Source organism: Eumetopias jubatus, unplaced genomic scaffold, assembly GCF_037043125.1.
Source record: "Eumetopias jubatus isolate StellerSeaLion01/CBP00866 unplaced genomic scaffold, mEumJub1_p1.0 scaffold_12, whole genome shotgun sequence".
Lineage (NCBI taxonomy): Eukaryota > Metazoa > Chordata > Mammalia > Carnivora > Otariidae > Eumetopias > Eumetopias jubatus.
Window position 1 is genome coordinate 27,476,402 of NW_028274818.1, and position 15,100 is coordinate 27,491,501.

At 42.0% G+C, this 15,100-nt stretch overlaps 1 protein-coding gene across 1 annotated transcript; it reads left to right on the forward strand.

Annotated features, from left to right (window-relative positions):
• The first annotated feature begins 913 nt into the window (after nucleotides 1–913).
• Nucleotides 914–6,295, forward strand: LOC148162781 (alpha-1,3-mannosyl-glycoprotein 4-beta-N-acetylglucosaminyltransferase C-like). The gene is made up of 3 exons (XM_088016647.1): nucleotides 914–1,021; nucleotides 1,950–2,106; nucleotides 5,163–6,295. Exons 1-3 carry the CDS (start codon nucleotides 914–916, stop codon nucleotides 6,293–6,295), a joined length of 1,398 nt encoding a protein of 465 aa, XP_087872773.1.
• Nucleotides 6,296–15,100: the final 8,805 nt, after the last annotated feature.

Below are 15,100 nucleotides of genomic sequence, written 5' to 3' on the forward strand. Positions count from 1 at the left end.
CCAGGCATCCCAAAACTAAACTACTCTTAACATACAATTCAGAAATTGAGTTCCTTAGTATTTACCCAGGGGTGAAAACATGTCTGCACAAAAACCTGCACATGGATATTTCTAGCAACTTTATTCATAATTGCCCAAACTTGGAAGCAACCAAGATGCCCTTTGGTAGGTGAATGGATAGATAAATAAACTGTGGTACATCCAGACAATAGAATATTATTCAGTGCTAAAAGGGGATAAGCTATAAAGTCATGAAAAGACTCTGAAATACCTTACATGCATCTTACTAAATGAAAGAAGCCAATATGAGAAGGCTACTCACTATGTGATTCCAACTATATGACACTCTGGGAAAGACAAAACTGTGGAGAACGTAAAAAGATCAGTGGTTTCCAGGGATTAGGAGAGAGGGAGGGATGAATAGGCAGAGCACTGAGGATTTTTAGGGCAGTGAAAATATGCTATATCATAATAATGGATACATGTCATTTATACATTTGTCCAAACCCATAGAATACACCACAAAGACTGAACCATAATGTAAACTATGGGCTTTGGGTGATAAAGCTGTGTTAATGTAGGTTCATCAGTTGTACAAATACACCACTCTGGTGAGTGGTGTTGATCATAGGGAAGGCTCTGCATGTGTAGGAGTGGGAGGTATATAGAAAATCTCTGTACTGTCCTCTCAATTTAGCTGTGAACCTAAAACTGCTCTTTTAAAAATTCTTTTTAAAAAAAGAATGCTACTTATACAAGTAAACTGTATACTATAAACTTCCTTGATTCATGAAAAAAAATATTACTGTCAAATGAAAACTTTTCTCAATACTGTATAAATTGCAGACATCTGAATATACATCCAAGGATCACAGATTGAGAAACAACTCTAAAAGCTCCCAACCCCAACACCATGAAAGATTTCCTATGGATATTCATCGTTATTGCAACAGCAATGGTGTTCCCAGTCTTCTTTTTCATTAGAGAAAATCCCTTTGATACTACAAGTTTCCTATCTTTGGTGAGTACCAGAAACTATGGATGGGGCAAAGTTGAAATCCCTTGACTTAAAAAAAAAACAAAAAAACAAAAACAGACTATCTAAGTGGCTATTTGTGTGAAATTGTCACTAACACTGTAGATACTCAAAGAAGAGAAAAGATAATGAAGTTTGAGGACTCAACAAATCATTTGTCTTTGATATAGACAATAAGGGATGTGGCACTCCAGAAGAGAGAATTTAGGGCTGAGAAAAAATAACACTTATTTAATACTTCAGCAAACCTGGTCCTTTTTTAATAGCAATTGATGAGACATAAAATATTCTCTTTGTTTAGTAAGTTTCCCATTTTAGAAAATTTCCTTCAGTTTCAAAGTTCATATCCCCTCCCGCCCATTTTATACAATAGGTTGCTGAATTTCAGAAAAGTTAAGTCATTTATCTAAGCCAAGAAAAAGTCTAAGGAATTGAGAAAATTGCACTAAAAACCAGAAAGAACAAAGAAGAAAAGGGAGAGTAGTAAACGAATTCGGAAGAGTGAAGTGCCACCAACAGGAAATAGTTTAGATTGGGACATTGGGGTGGAATTACCTTCTCTCCTGTATCTCTCACACTTGATATATGACTTACCCTTCACGGAACCCAAATCAGGCTGTAGTCATAGGGGATGATTGTGAGTGAAGAATGACATCGACTGACATTGTCTCATTTCCTACATATAACCCAGGAGAGCTAGAGAAATTCCAATTCCCTTCACCCCAGGACCCACAGTCTATACAAGAATTCCTCGTGCTGAACTTTTTTAGAAAATAAAGAAGAAAATGAAGTCAGCCCTGAGCAACCTGCCCTGTATCCTGGAGATATTTCATTGTGTTATACAAAGAGAATCCACTCAACTATTATTCCCAAAGGGCTTGAATCATACAGCTGAAACTTACTTTTTTCTCAGGAGGAAAAGGAGATGGTAGCTTGGCAGAGAGCCCGGGTGCAGATCAGCCCTGGTAGAACAAACCACTTGGAAACCTTCAAAAATATGCAGAAAAACTTAGAACTCCTCAAAAATGTAAACTCCCGTATCTTGATTGGAGCTCCTCCTATGAAAAAAAGTGAGTATGCACAAGGGGTATGGAACATGCTGGGACAGGTCAGACAAGAGTAGAGACAGAAGGCACTAGAAAGGAGATGGACCTATGACAGCATTTGATACAGTAGATCACTCTGTTCTAACATTCTTCAATTGCTTACAGAATTCCAAAATCTTCTGGTTTTCCCCGCTTCACTAGTAGATCCTCAGTCTCTTTTGCTGTTTTACTTCTCTCTCCAATGTCTAAATGTTGATGTATCCTAGTTCTTGTCTAGACTCACTGTCTTGGTGACCTCGTCTAGTCTCACAGCCTTAACTACCATCTATGTGCTAATTACTCTCAAAAGTATAGCTCCAGCCTAGCTCCGACTGTGGTCCTCACTGACTTCTGCAGTAATGGTACCCCTCTTTCCCCTATTGCTGGTAACTGTGCTAGCATCTGTTATGAAGTCTATGGCTAGAGAATATGTGGCTTTTATCTGTCAGCTCAATCAGCACTTGGTGATTCTCTTTGCTGAACAAGCTTCATTTTGGCATTGTGTGCCCTTCTGAGGTCCAACTATGGTACTCATCTAATCCCCATAAGTTGTGATGGTATTTGATAAGAAAAAATAAACCTTGGGACAGAATAAGCATTAACTGACTCAAACACTTTAAGAATTCAAAGGACAGTGCAAAGTTATTTATTGTCAATAAAACAAGGTAAGTTCAAGAGGGTTTAAGCTTGTCTGTCTTAAAAATACAATGAACTCTCAGCAAGGAAAAACTACTTTTTTTCTTTAAGTTTAAAATGTATTTTTGAATTGAATGCATTTTGAAATATCAGTCTGAACCCATGATGTATTTTATCTTTTAAAAAAAAATTTTTTTAGTTCTGTTCACTAGGGCCTAGAAATGACCCACTAGCAATGAGTAAATACCATTTTATACTAAAATAACCAGTCCTCCTCGAAAAAAAGTGGCTGATTCCAGGTCCAAGGCAGGAAATATCATACCAGATAGCAAAGAATCTTCCAAAAATAACTAAAATTGAGGGGCACCTGGGTAGCACAGTCAGTTAAGCATCCAACTCTTGCTTTCAGTTCAGGTCATGATCTCATGGTTCATGATGTCGAGCCCCACAAGGAGCCCCGGGTCCAGCCTGGCTCAGCCAGGAGTCTGCTTGAGATTCTCTCCCTCTCCTCCCTTCTAAAATAAATAAATAAATAAACAAACAAATAAATAAATAAATAAATAAATAAATCTATCTTTTTTAAAAAAGAAAAATTACTAAAGTTGTATTAAATGGGCTCAGGATCCAACTTCAAGAGGCTACTTGCCTAAGATAGGACAATTTAAGCACCAATAAAATTTCAGTGGTTTGAAACATAAAATTCATGAGTTCATATGGATACCAAAACAAACAAACAAACAAAAAACCAACTAACCAATTTTGCCACCATTGGAAAATGCTAGGAAACCAATCCATTATTTTGAAAGCTGGTAAATAAAGGGAAAGAATCAAATACTTATCTCACTTTCCTATATGAACTATACCACTGAGTAACCAAAGAGGAGATTAGGGGAATTTTCACTTTATAGAAACATTCCAGATAATGAATGGAGAAGGAATGTTTGCCTTAGAATATCACCATATTACAACCCTTAGAGTATTAATGGATCTAGACACTGAACATCAAAGGCTGCTAACATCCTAAAAACAGAAACAATTTGCCATTGTGTGCCTTCTGATGGAAGAACATACCAGATAAATCTAAGCTGAACTTGGTCAAGTCCCCATATCCATATTTTCTACAAACTTCTTTTCATATGAGCCTGTTCTTTTACCAAAAAGTATGATTTCTTCCTCAATCTCTCTGAGGATTGATATAGTATATTCAAGATGTTCTTCATTTCAGTGTTTCCTCTATTATATTTTTGGAGTTCTCTTTCTGGTTGAGTCTTGTTTGTGTGTTGGTGATTCTTGTTTCATATTTATATTCAACGTTTGACGATTCAAATGTTTGATGATTCTTGTTTCAGATTTATACTCAAAGATCTAGAATGAACAGCGTAATTCTCTACAGATAACAACTCCTTCTTTGCCTGTCTGTAGAAGTGTGTTGTGATTACAGAAGCCTGCCTCATTAGATTATGGGGGAGCAGTGACACATAGAGGAAGTAAGAAATGTGAGTAGCAGATCTTCTGGGTGAAGTGTCCCACTATCTCTCCTAGTAGAACCCTAAGTCATCCAGGGAATTTCACCCATTTATCTGCTTAGACACTCTGGCAGCCATTACATTTCTGAATGTCTACTTGAGGGAATCTAAAGGTAAATGCCATAGTCAGCTGTGTTATCTCCTTTCCCCCCTTCTTCTGTTGCCTAGAGTTCTTGGCTGTAGTTCTGATGTTCTCTGCAGCCCCAGGATTCACACCCTGGGCCTTTGCCTGGCAGACCTTCCACTTTATTTAGACAGAAGTCCTTAGGACTTTAGCCTGGGGGTGGGTGTTGCTACTACCAGCTCCTTGGTGATCACTGGTTCAGTGGTTCTGGAAACAGTTCTGTAATTATCCAGGTGACCATCCAAGAGCCCAGACCTCTATATTTGGTGGCTCAAACTTAGAACTTTTCTGAGGCTTTTGGTATAGATGCATCTGTGCAGTTGTTTTCTCTGTGTGTCTTTTGGGCTATAAATTCTACTTAGATTTCTCCACCAATCCTGTTCCATTTTCTATCTTCCAGGAATTCTTCAAATAGTATGATTTTCATGGCAACCTTCCTGGTTTCTCAGTGAGACTTTGGGTGGGAGGAGACATAGATGCAATGTTTTTAGTTTATCTCCTGTATTTCTCCCACAATAGTTTTTCAAAGATAATGTTTTGTTTTTTTTTTTTAACTCACAACTTATGACCGGATATTTTTAACTCCTAATATGGTCCATACCCAGGCCTGGGGGAGAGAAAATGTAAAATAACCACAGGACAAATGAATTTAGCATATGGAAAGACCTAAGGAAGTATTATAACCTCACCCATAGCAAGTATTTTCTTCCTCACTTCTCTAAGTTGTTAAAGGTCCTCTTTTCTCCCAACCCTAGAACTGCTAACCATAGGGATTTCCTCAGTTCAACATCCCAGTGGGAGCTACCTCTTGGACACCCTGCAGTCTCTCTTCTTTGCTTCCTCCACATCTGAGCAGAAACACTTCATTGTCTTGGTACACTTGGCAGATCCTGACCCCAAGTGGCTTGGTCAAATGATCTCCAGCATCTCAACCCTGTTTAAACCATATATCCAGACCAGACAGCTAGTAGTGATCAATACACCTCTTAAAAACTATCTTCTTTTAAAGGACCTTAAGAAAAACTTTCACACCACCCCAGCCTATGAAGCCTTCCACTCCAAGCAGAACATGGATTATGCCTTCCTCATGAACTTTGCTACCAACCACTCTGACTATTTTCTGATGATCGAAGATGATGTGAAATGTGCTCCAGGATTTGTCACCCAGATAGCTACTATAGTGTCTGCCTGGGCAAACAAACGTTGGATGACTCTGAATTTCTCTCAGCTGGGCTTCACTGGAAAACTCTTTCGTACTAGAGACCTTCCCTGCTTAGTTCACTTCCTTCTCCTCTTCTACCAAGAAATGCCCTATGACTACCTCCTCACTCATTTTCATGAACTTCTCATGCAACCAACACCAATCCAATTCTTCCCTTCCCTTTTCCAGCACAGGGGTAATTACTCCTTCTTTGACAGCAAATTCAAATTCAAAGATAAAGAGATTGAGGAAAATGACCCTGGTTCTCCCAGCAACCCTGCTGCTTCCATCTACACTAGCCTGAAGGTTGCCAATGGCTCTGTTCTCATGAATGCCTACAGCTTGGATAAGAATTTCTTTTATACCAAATCAGCTGAGGCTGGCAGTCATCTGACTGTGGTTTTGGATGTACCTGCCAAAGTGTTCCAAGTTCAAGTGCTGACTGGCTCTCACCTAAAAAACAAGAATCAGCTGGAAGAGGGACAAGTAGAACTGGGCTATGATGCTACTAATAGGGTCAATGACTGTGATGACTATATTCTGCTGGGGCTACTGGAAAATGGCACCCTGAATAAGCAGGTATTATCTAATGAGTCTGGGAAGAAGGTAAAATGTGTGAGATTGCTTGTGACAGCCACTCCACCCTCTGGAATAATAGTCAGGCACATCAACCTGTGGATTAAATGAAGTTAAATAGTATTTAAGAAGCCGGGCACCTGGGTGGCTCAGTCAGTTAAGCGTCTGTCTTTGGCTCAGGTCATGATCCCAGGGTCCTGGGATCGAGTCCTGCCTCAGGCTCCCTGAGTGGGGAGCCTGCTTCTCCCTCTCTTCCCTGCTCGTACTCTCTCTCTCGCTATCTCTGTCACTATCTCTCTCTCAAATAAGTAAATAAAAATCTTTTTAAAAAATTAAAAAAATAATAATAATAACATTGAAGAAGCCATTGGGAGTTCTGGGAGGGATCAGGTTAGAGGTTAGACTCTTATAGAGGTCAAAAAAATTAAAGTCTTGAAATTGGTTAAGGACATCTCGCTCTTGGGTCCTTTCAGGATTCTTAATACAAAAGACACAGCATGCTGAAGGGCAGAGTGAAGGTTACATCCTCTTGGTCCCAGAGAGCCGCTAGTGAAAGAAGCAGGATTTTTAACCCTTCCCTGGTTTTCTATGCAAAAGGATCTACCATCCAAAATTCTTCCCTTGGGGCAAGAACACTAGACTTCTAGAAACAACAGGAACATGCAGATAGGACTGACTGATGCTCATATCCGGAGACTCTAGCAGTGCATGAGAGAAGACAGAGGATCTTTCCAACAGCCAAAAAATAGAGTCATTAAAAGCTGAACTTCCTACGTGACCAAAAGAAATTGGTTGGTCAGGAGAGGAACATGACTATTTTCTCTGTGATCTCATTATCTCATTATGAGGCAGTCATTCATTTGATAAATATTTATTGGGTAACCTTTATATTAGGCAGAGTTTTCTCCTACCTGATCACCTAATATGTCAGGATATTCCTTATTAAATAGCATCAAAATTATTAAAAAGTAATTTTCTGATTTTTGGTTGCTCCTGTCTCCAGCATAGTCTTATCTCTGGGACTATAAGGTAACTGGGATGTTTCTGATAGGAAAAACTGGATATTTTTCTAACATTTTTTCAGTTCAGTTTTGCTACGAGATCTCTGTTCCAGGAAACTCTGAGCTCTGAGCCCTGAACTCAAATAATGTGCAGTGTCTGGTTTTCACTAGCTTGAGAACTATAATCCATGAAGGTGGGGATAAAGGAAAAGGAAAAGACCACTTTACGAGGGATGTTTGGGAAGAAATGAAATAAAAAACCAAGCAATATGTCCAAATGAGTTGTAATAAAAATGGATAGAAAGAGTTGGGGGATTTGGAAACAGAATAATGGGATGGAAACAAGGAGAGGGATGCGGGGGAAGCCAAACAAGGATGTGAGGTAGAAGCTTCGGGAACATCAAATGCAAGGAAATGGGGCAAGTGTATATGGTAGGCATAAAAATGGATTGTTGAAATTGGCTACAAGCAGCATGACTAACTGACTGCTCCACTGCTGTTCTCTGGATCCACCACAGTGTTGGTGTCAAGGCCATACTTCCCACAGAATGCTCCCAACCAGTAAGTGACTATAGCAGGGGTACTAGTAAGGCCCATTCTGGTAAGAAGAGGGACTCCTCCAACAGGTGACATTGGCTCAAGGACTCTCCATCACGGCTTGGAAGCTCTCTTGGAACCATGCTGCAGTCCTAGACTCTTCTTAGCAATTTCTTCCTTCTCTGTCACCTTCCACAGTTGTCAGACCTTCACTACACTCTGAAGCCTTCTCCTTCTCCCTCCACTAATAAATCTCTTGGATGTCTAATCCCATTTCCACGTCAGCTTCTTGGCAGGTGTGAACTAAAACAAGGGGTACTAAGAGTACTCTAAAGAAGTGGATAGTAAGGTGAGGGTTTGGGACTGGTTACTCGTGACCCTCAGCAAGTTGTGGAAATAGAGTTTAAAATAGGTAAACAGAACATGTCATTGCTATGGACAAAATAAGCAGATGAAAAGACTGCTTCTTAAGATCTACAAGCAAGAAAAGGCAAAAATGGAGGAACAGGAGGTTGAAGGCAGTCTCTTGTTTAGTTCCTGGACTCACGCCAATTTTCAGACCTATGTACATTGACAGAAGAAGTGGCCAAATCGCTAGAAGGAAGACCCTGTAACAATATATCCTGTAACAATTCCCCAGTTTCTTTTACCGAAGGGACCTATAGCCATTTGCTTGGATAATTGCACAACTGGGGAAGGGAAATATCCAGACATTTTCACAACTATTGCACACAAGTTCTGGGTTGATATTGATATCCAGAATCAAAGCATAATCACGGCCTCCTGTTAGAGTGGGAACTTAAGGGGGCCACATTATAAATGGTGTCCTTGCCAAAGTCATGCTTATAGTGGAACCACAATGCCTACAGACCCGCTCATTGGCCACCCTTCCGGTCCCTAAATGTATAATTGGAACTGATGTATTTGGCAGTTGGAGTAACTCCACATTGGCTCCTTGGTCTATGGGGTAAGAGCTATCATAGAGGAGAAGGCCAAGTGGAAACCTCTGAAACTGCCCCTACCCCTGGCCAAGATAGCAAATTGAAAATTACTCTATGCCAAGTGGGGAAGGGAAGGATGGTAGAGATTAATGTCACTAGCAGAGACCTAAAGTGTAAATTGTGGAGGTCCCTATAATATCTATTTAATTCACTAGTCTAGCCCCTGCAGAAACCAGCTGGCTCCTAAAAAATGACCGTAGACTACCACAAGCTCATCCATTTAGTAGCCCTGATTGCAGCTGCTGTGTCAGATATACTGTCATTGTCAATGCAGATTAATATGCCTTTGAGCACATACTATGCAGCCATTGACTTAGAAAATGCATTCTTTTCTATTCTGATTAGAGAAGAAAATGAGAAAGACTTCACATTCACGTGAGTTGACAATATTCATTCACATTTTTGCCCCACAACTATGTAAACTCAGGAGTGCCTGGGTGGCTCAGTTGGTTAAGCATCTGCCTTCGGTTCAGGTCATGATCCCAGTGTCCTGAGATCAAGCCCCACATTGGGCCCTCTGCTCAGCGAAGAGTCTGCTTCTCCCTCTCCCGCTGCCTGCCACTCCCCCTGCTTTTTCTCTGTGTGTGTGTGTCAAATAAATAAAATCTTAAAAAAAAAAACAACAATGTAAACTCTCGTGCCCTCTGTAATAATATAGTCCAAAGAGATTTGGACTGCCTAGATATCCCACAGAACATCATATTCATTAGACAAGACAAGTAAGTGGCTACATGCTGGAGGTCTCGGTAGGAGGGTAAAATTCAGGAATTTGCCACTTGAGTGAAGTATTTTGGAGTCCAGTGGTCAAGGGAGTACCAGAATATTCCCTCCAAACTAAAGGCCTGGTAGGCCTCTTTGGGTTCTGCAAGTAACAGTTTCCAAATCTAGGAATGCTACTCTAGCTCATTTACTGGGTGATACTGAAAGCTGCCAGCTTTGAATGTGTCTTGGAGCAAGAAAGAGCTTTGCAGCAGGTCCAGGCTGCAAGACAAGAAGTTTTGCCACTGAAATCATACAATCCAGCAGACCTGATGGTATCAGAACTTATGCTGATGGGAAAAGATGCAGTGTAAAGTTTATGAAAAGCCCTCATGGGAGAATCACAATGCAGTCCCCTAGGATTCTGCAGCAAGGTCAAGCCATTGGCAACAGAAAATTATACACCTTTTGAAGAACAGCTCTTGGCATGTAATTGAATCCTGATAGATACAAAATGCTTGAGCATGGAGCACCTGGTGACCATGTGTCCACAACTTCCCGTTATGAGCTGAATTCAGTTATACCCACCAAGTCATAAAGTCAGACAGGCCTAGCAGCTGTCCATCAAAAGATGGAAAATGGTTTATCTGGGATCAAGCGGGGCCAGAAGGCAGAAATAAGCTGCATTGGTAGATAATTCATACCACCCAAAATAATTACACCATACCCTCCCCCAGCTCATACCTATAGCCATACGGAGGGTTCTATATCACTAGCTGAAGGACAGGGAAAAGGCCCAAGGTTGATTTACATATAGGTGTGCTCTACATGTGGGTATAAGCTGAAAACAGATGGTGGTTGCATTATGGACACATTTAGGGGTGACTTTGAAAGACAGGACAGGAAAATCTTCCCAATGAGCAGAGCTCTGAACAGGTGTCAGGTCATTCATGATTTCTGGACAGTGACCAAAGGTCTGACTGTCTTATAAGGGGCCTCGAAGGGAAAGGACTAGGAGCCTGGAGTTACGAAGGACTGGGATAGAGGAACGTGGAAGCACATATGGGCATGGGCACAAAGTGTGAAAATGTTTGTATCACATGTTAATAACCACCAGAAAGCATCCCCATGGAAGAGACTCTGAACAACCAAGTAGACAAATGATTCAGCCAGGTAACATTAGGCAACATGGAAGTGGCACAATGGCCACATGAATAGAGTGGCCATGGTGGCAGATATGAAGACTACATATGGGCTCAAGAGCATACACTCCCAGTTACCAAGACTGACCTAGCTATTGCTACCATTGAATACCTAACCTGTCAACAAGAGAGACCAATGTAAGTCCCCATTATGGTCCTATTCCTTGAGAAGACCAGCCAGATATTTGGTGGCAAGCTCCATCTTGGAAGAGCCAGCAGTTTATCATTATAGGAATAGGGATCTACTTTGGGCATGGGTTGTCGTTTCCTGCCCACAGAGTCTCAGACAGGACCACTGTCTAGGAGCTTATGAAATGCCTGATCATCAGCCATGGAATTGCACACAACATAGCATCTAATCAGGGGACCCATTTCACAACAAAGGAAGTACAGAAGCGGGCTCCTGACCTTGGGATCCACTGGTCATATCATATGGCACACCATCCAGAAGAAGCTGACCTCATAGAGCACTGGAATGCTTTTCTAAAGGTACAGCAGAAGTACTAGCTCAGAAATATTCTGAAAGTATGGGATGGCATCCTTCAGGATACAGTATATACATGAAATCAGAGGATCTAAATGATTCCCCAAAAGAAAGAATATATGGGTCTGGGAACCTAAAGGTGAAAGCAGGAGTGGGCCCCACTTACCATCACTCCCCATGACCCACCAAGGGATTTTGTGCCTCCCATATCTGCAACTCTGGACTCTCCAGGGTTGAAAGTGCTGATTCCCAAAGAGGATGCACCCTTGCCAAAGGACACAGCAAGGGCCTATTGAACTACAAGTTATAGCTGCCATCAGAGCACTTTGGACTCTTTGTGTCCAGAGACCAGAAGACAAGTAGTCACCATTGTGTGAAGAGTAACTGTCCCTGATCAGCAAGAGGAGGTAGGGTTACTTTTACGCAGAACAGAAAACAATACCTATGGAATCTAGGTGACCCACCTGGGCACCTGCGGGTACTCCCCCGCCCCACTGTAACTGTGAATGGACATTTGTAGCAACCCTAGTACAAGAAGGTTTGTGATTGACAGGAACTCAGACCTCCTAGAAATGTAGGTTTGCGTCATACCACCTGGGAAGGGAAGCCACCAAGACCCGCCAAAATAATAGCTGAGGGTGAGAGGAATTCAGAATAGGTGGGAAAGGAAAATGAAGAGGAGTATAAGTCATGGCCCTGCTGCAACTACAGCAATGAGTGCTATACCTCTCTCTTGAGAGTTCCCCTTGGGAACTAGGGAGGAGCTGCTCCCCAACCTGAATGGAGAAGTAGATCTGTATGGTGCAAGGGGTTGACTACAGCTGCCATGAAAATGTGGTGCTCCACTCTCCTGCTGTGAGGAGCATAATTCACTGAAAGACTAAACATACTTCCCACAGATTGTTCCTCACTGGTGACTGAGCACATCAGGGTTACTAAAACAGACCAATTCCAACAAGATCAGGACTCTTCCATGGGGCAACTTTAGCTTGGGGATTCCCCATCAGCCTGTGTGAGGTTTCCTGAAACTGCACTGATGTACAGGATGCTTTCTACCCGATCTTCCCTTCCTCCCCCGATGTCAAACTTCCATTGCATTCTTGAAGGCTATAAATCACAGTAAATCACACACATGTAATCCCACCTTGGCACTGAGTGGATTCAACCCAGTCTATACTGCTTTTTTGCATAAATTAGAAAAAGGCACTCCTCCTAAGGTGGCTGGCTCCCAGTTGGAATATCCAAACCAGGGTTTATAGTGGTGGATTTTAGTTCCCTACCACTCCTTTCGTGCAAAACACAATCTGTACAACCACACAGATGTGGAAGCACTGGGCTTTAGACATTCAGCTCATAGATGGGGCGCATTTCTGATACAAAAGGGGATCATCCCAGGGGCACCTGGGTGGCTCAGTCAGTTAAGTGTTGGACTCTTGACTTCGGCTTGGGTCATGATCTCAGGGTCATGAGATCAAGCCCTGCAACAGACTCTGTCCAGGGTGTGGAGCTTGCTTAAGATTCTCTCTCTCCCTCTTCCTCTGCCCTTATCCCTGCTCTCTCTCTCTCTCTCTCTCATCCTTTTTTCAGTAACTACTTCTTTTTGTTTTTCTCTTACGGTATTGTCCCCACCCATCTTGTATGAATCTCTACATCAAGCTGTCTTTTATTGACCTTCTGTCCATTTTAAAAGAATTTTGTTGTGTGCTGATCGGAAAACACAGTTGGTTACTTGTGATCAAAATTAAGTTGGGATATCCTAAGACAGCTGAGCAAAGTCTCCCAAGAGTTAGAGTCCAGAAATGCAAATATCAAGATCCATGGCCAAAGGCAGGAGCAAGGCAGCATCTATCAATAGCAGACTCTTAATAAATATTTCTTCTCTTGACTTAGCCTCACTTCCTCATATATAAGGATACTAATATGTACATTCAATGGCATTTATGAGGACTCAATAAGAACACATTAGCAAGTGACTTCCCGTTCCATCACTACCAATGTCTGCCACAAAAGTTGCTCAGTAAATACTAACTCTCTCTTGGGTCTTTTTCTTTGCATTGTATCAGAGGTGGTACTGAAAATTTTAAAAATTAGATGGAACAAGAACACTTCAATTAAAACAGGCACTGGTCGGGACGCCTGGGCGGCTCAGTCGGTTAAGTGTCTACCTTCAGCTCAGGTCATGATCCCAGGGATCGAGTCCCACATCAGGCTCCCCGCTCAGTGGGGAGTCTGCTTCTCCCTCTGCCTGCCGCTCCCCCTGCTTGTGCTCTCTCTCTCTCTCTCTCTGACAAATAAATGAATAAAATCTTTAAGGAAAAAAAAAAAAGCAACAGGCACTGGCCCCAGCACTAGGACAGGGTCCTAGAAGTCCCCTGAAGTGCTAATTCTTAACTCTTGTTGCTAGGTCATGGAAGATCTGGGGAGAAGCAGGGAAGGGAAAGAGATGCCTCCTGGGACACTGGACCACACCCAAGGGCAGGTGTTTACTAATTGGTTAGTAGTACTGGGTTGAACATCAGCCCTATGTTACTCATAAGAGTCTCACAATCCGGATCAAATTCTCAGACTCATATCCTTCTACCTCCTGCAGCCAGAATTCAGATCGTCTAACATGCCCTTTCCCTTAGATGCACCTGGAAAATTCCCAATCAGCTCTCAAATTCTAGCTCAAATGTAATCTCCTCCGGGAAGTCTTTCCTGATCACCCAGAGACAGAGTTAACACCTTTCTGCTATTTTTCACATTATATTATGCTGAACTCTACTATAGCACTTGGTTCAATCAAGAAATTATATTGAGTCCCTTCCATGTCATAAGAATTGAACAAATAGGGCTCCTGGGTGGCTCAGTTGGTTAAGCGACTGCCTTCGGCTCAGGTCATGGTCCTGGAGTCCCGGGATCGAGTCCCGTGTCGGGCTCCCTGCTCGGCAGGGAGTCTGCTTCTCCCTCTGACCCTCTTCCCTCTCGTGCTCTCTATCTCTCATTCTCTCTCTCTCAAATAAATAAATAAAATCTTTAAAAAAAAGAATTGAACAAATAAATACCCTCAGGTATTATAACTTTCTGTCTGCCTGTCTCCCACATTCGACTATATTTCCAAAAGTCACTGGGCAAAGTCTTGCTGTTCCTTTCACCTCCTACAAGACTAGTGCAGCACCTGGCAACCAATAGAAACTCCACATATATTTGTTGAGTAGGTGAATTATTTTCATTCAGGCAGTCTGAAAGTGAGTCACCCCTTCTCTCAAAATTAATTGAGTGCCCTCTATGAGCTAAGCATTATGCTAAGCACTGGGAATTCAAAGATTGATGATACAGTCCCTGGCCTCAAGATGTTTACAGACTAGCGGCGAGATTAGTACATACTAGAATATCACATCCTCATATAATGGGAAATGCTAGTTAGAGATAAGCACAGAGAGTAAGGACAGCAGAGAGGAGGGGCCCCCACCCACACTGCTCCAAAGCACGGATGATTTATTCCAAGAGATTCCTCAGGATCCCCAAGTCTAGGCTGTCAGATACAGAAGTCTATGAGTAGGGGACTTTTGTGAAAAGACACCCTACAGTGATGAGTTCTTAACCTGGAGCTAACCTGAGTGTGTGAGATGTGTACATGGTTTTTGCAAGGAGGAATCTGTATGGGTGCTATGGGTATGTATGGAATATACAGGCGGGTGGGTAGGTAGTGGGTAAGTGTGTTAGTGAGAAGAGTGTATTGTGTGTATAAGAGGGTATATTATGTAGGTGTGTGGGGTTGGTCTGTGGAAGGTTGATGTGTGGCCATGTGGGAGTGGATATGCGTGTGGGGATGCGGGGGTGTGACCTGGTATATGTATGGGTGGTTGGGGGAGTTGTGGTCTTTGTATAAGTAGGTATTGAGGAGTGTGTGAGGGCCTGGTTATGTTTTATGCATTTTTCTGAGAAAGTCCAAAGAAGTCTATGTCTAAACCATGATTAAGAGCATCCCCTGGATATTCTTCCCTTTCCCT

Bases quoted from the DNA above. Each gene is read 5' to 3' on its own strand.
- LOC148162781 (XM_088016647.1), top strand. From the start codon at position 914: ATGAAAGATTTCCTATGGATATTCATCGTTATTGCAACAGCAATGGTG. The intron at 1,022-1,949 runs GTGAGTACCAGA...CTTTTTTCTCAG, and splicing joins CTACAAGTTTCCTATCTTTG to GAGGAAAAGGAGATGGTAGC. The intron at 2,107-5,162 runs GTGAGTATGCAC...TCCCAACCCTAG, and splicing joins AGCTCCTCCTATGAAAAAAA to AACTGCTAACCATAGGGATT.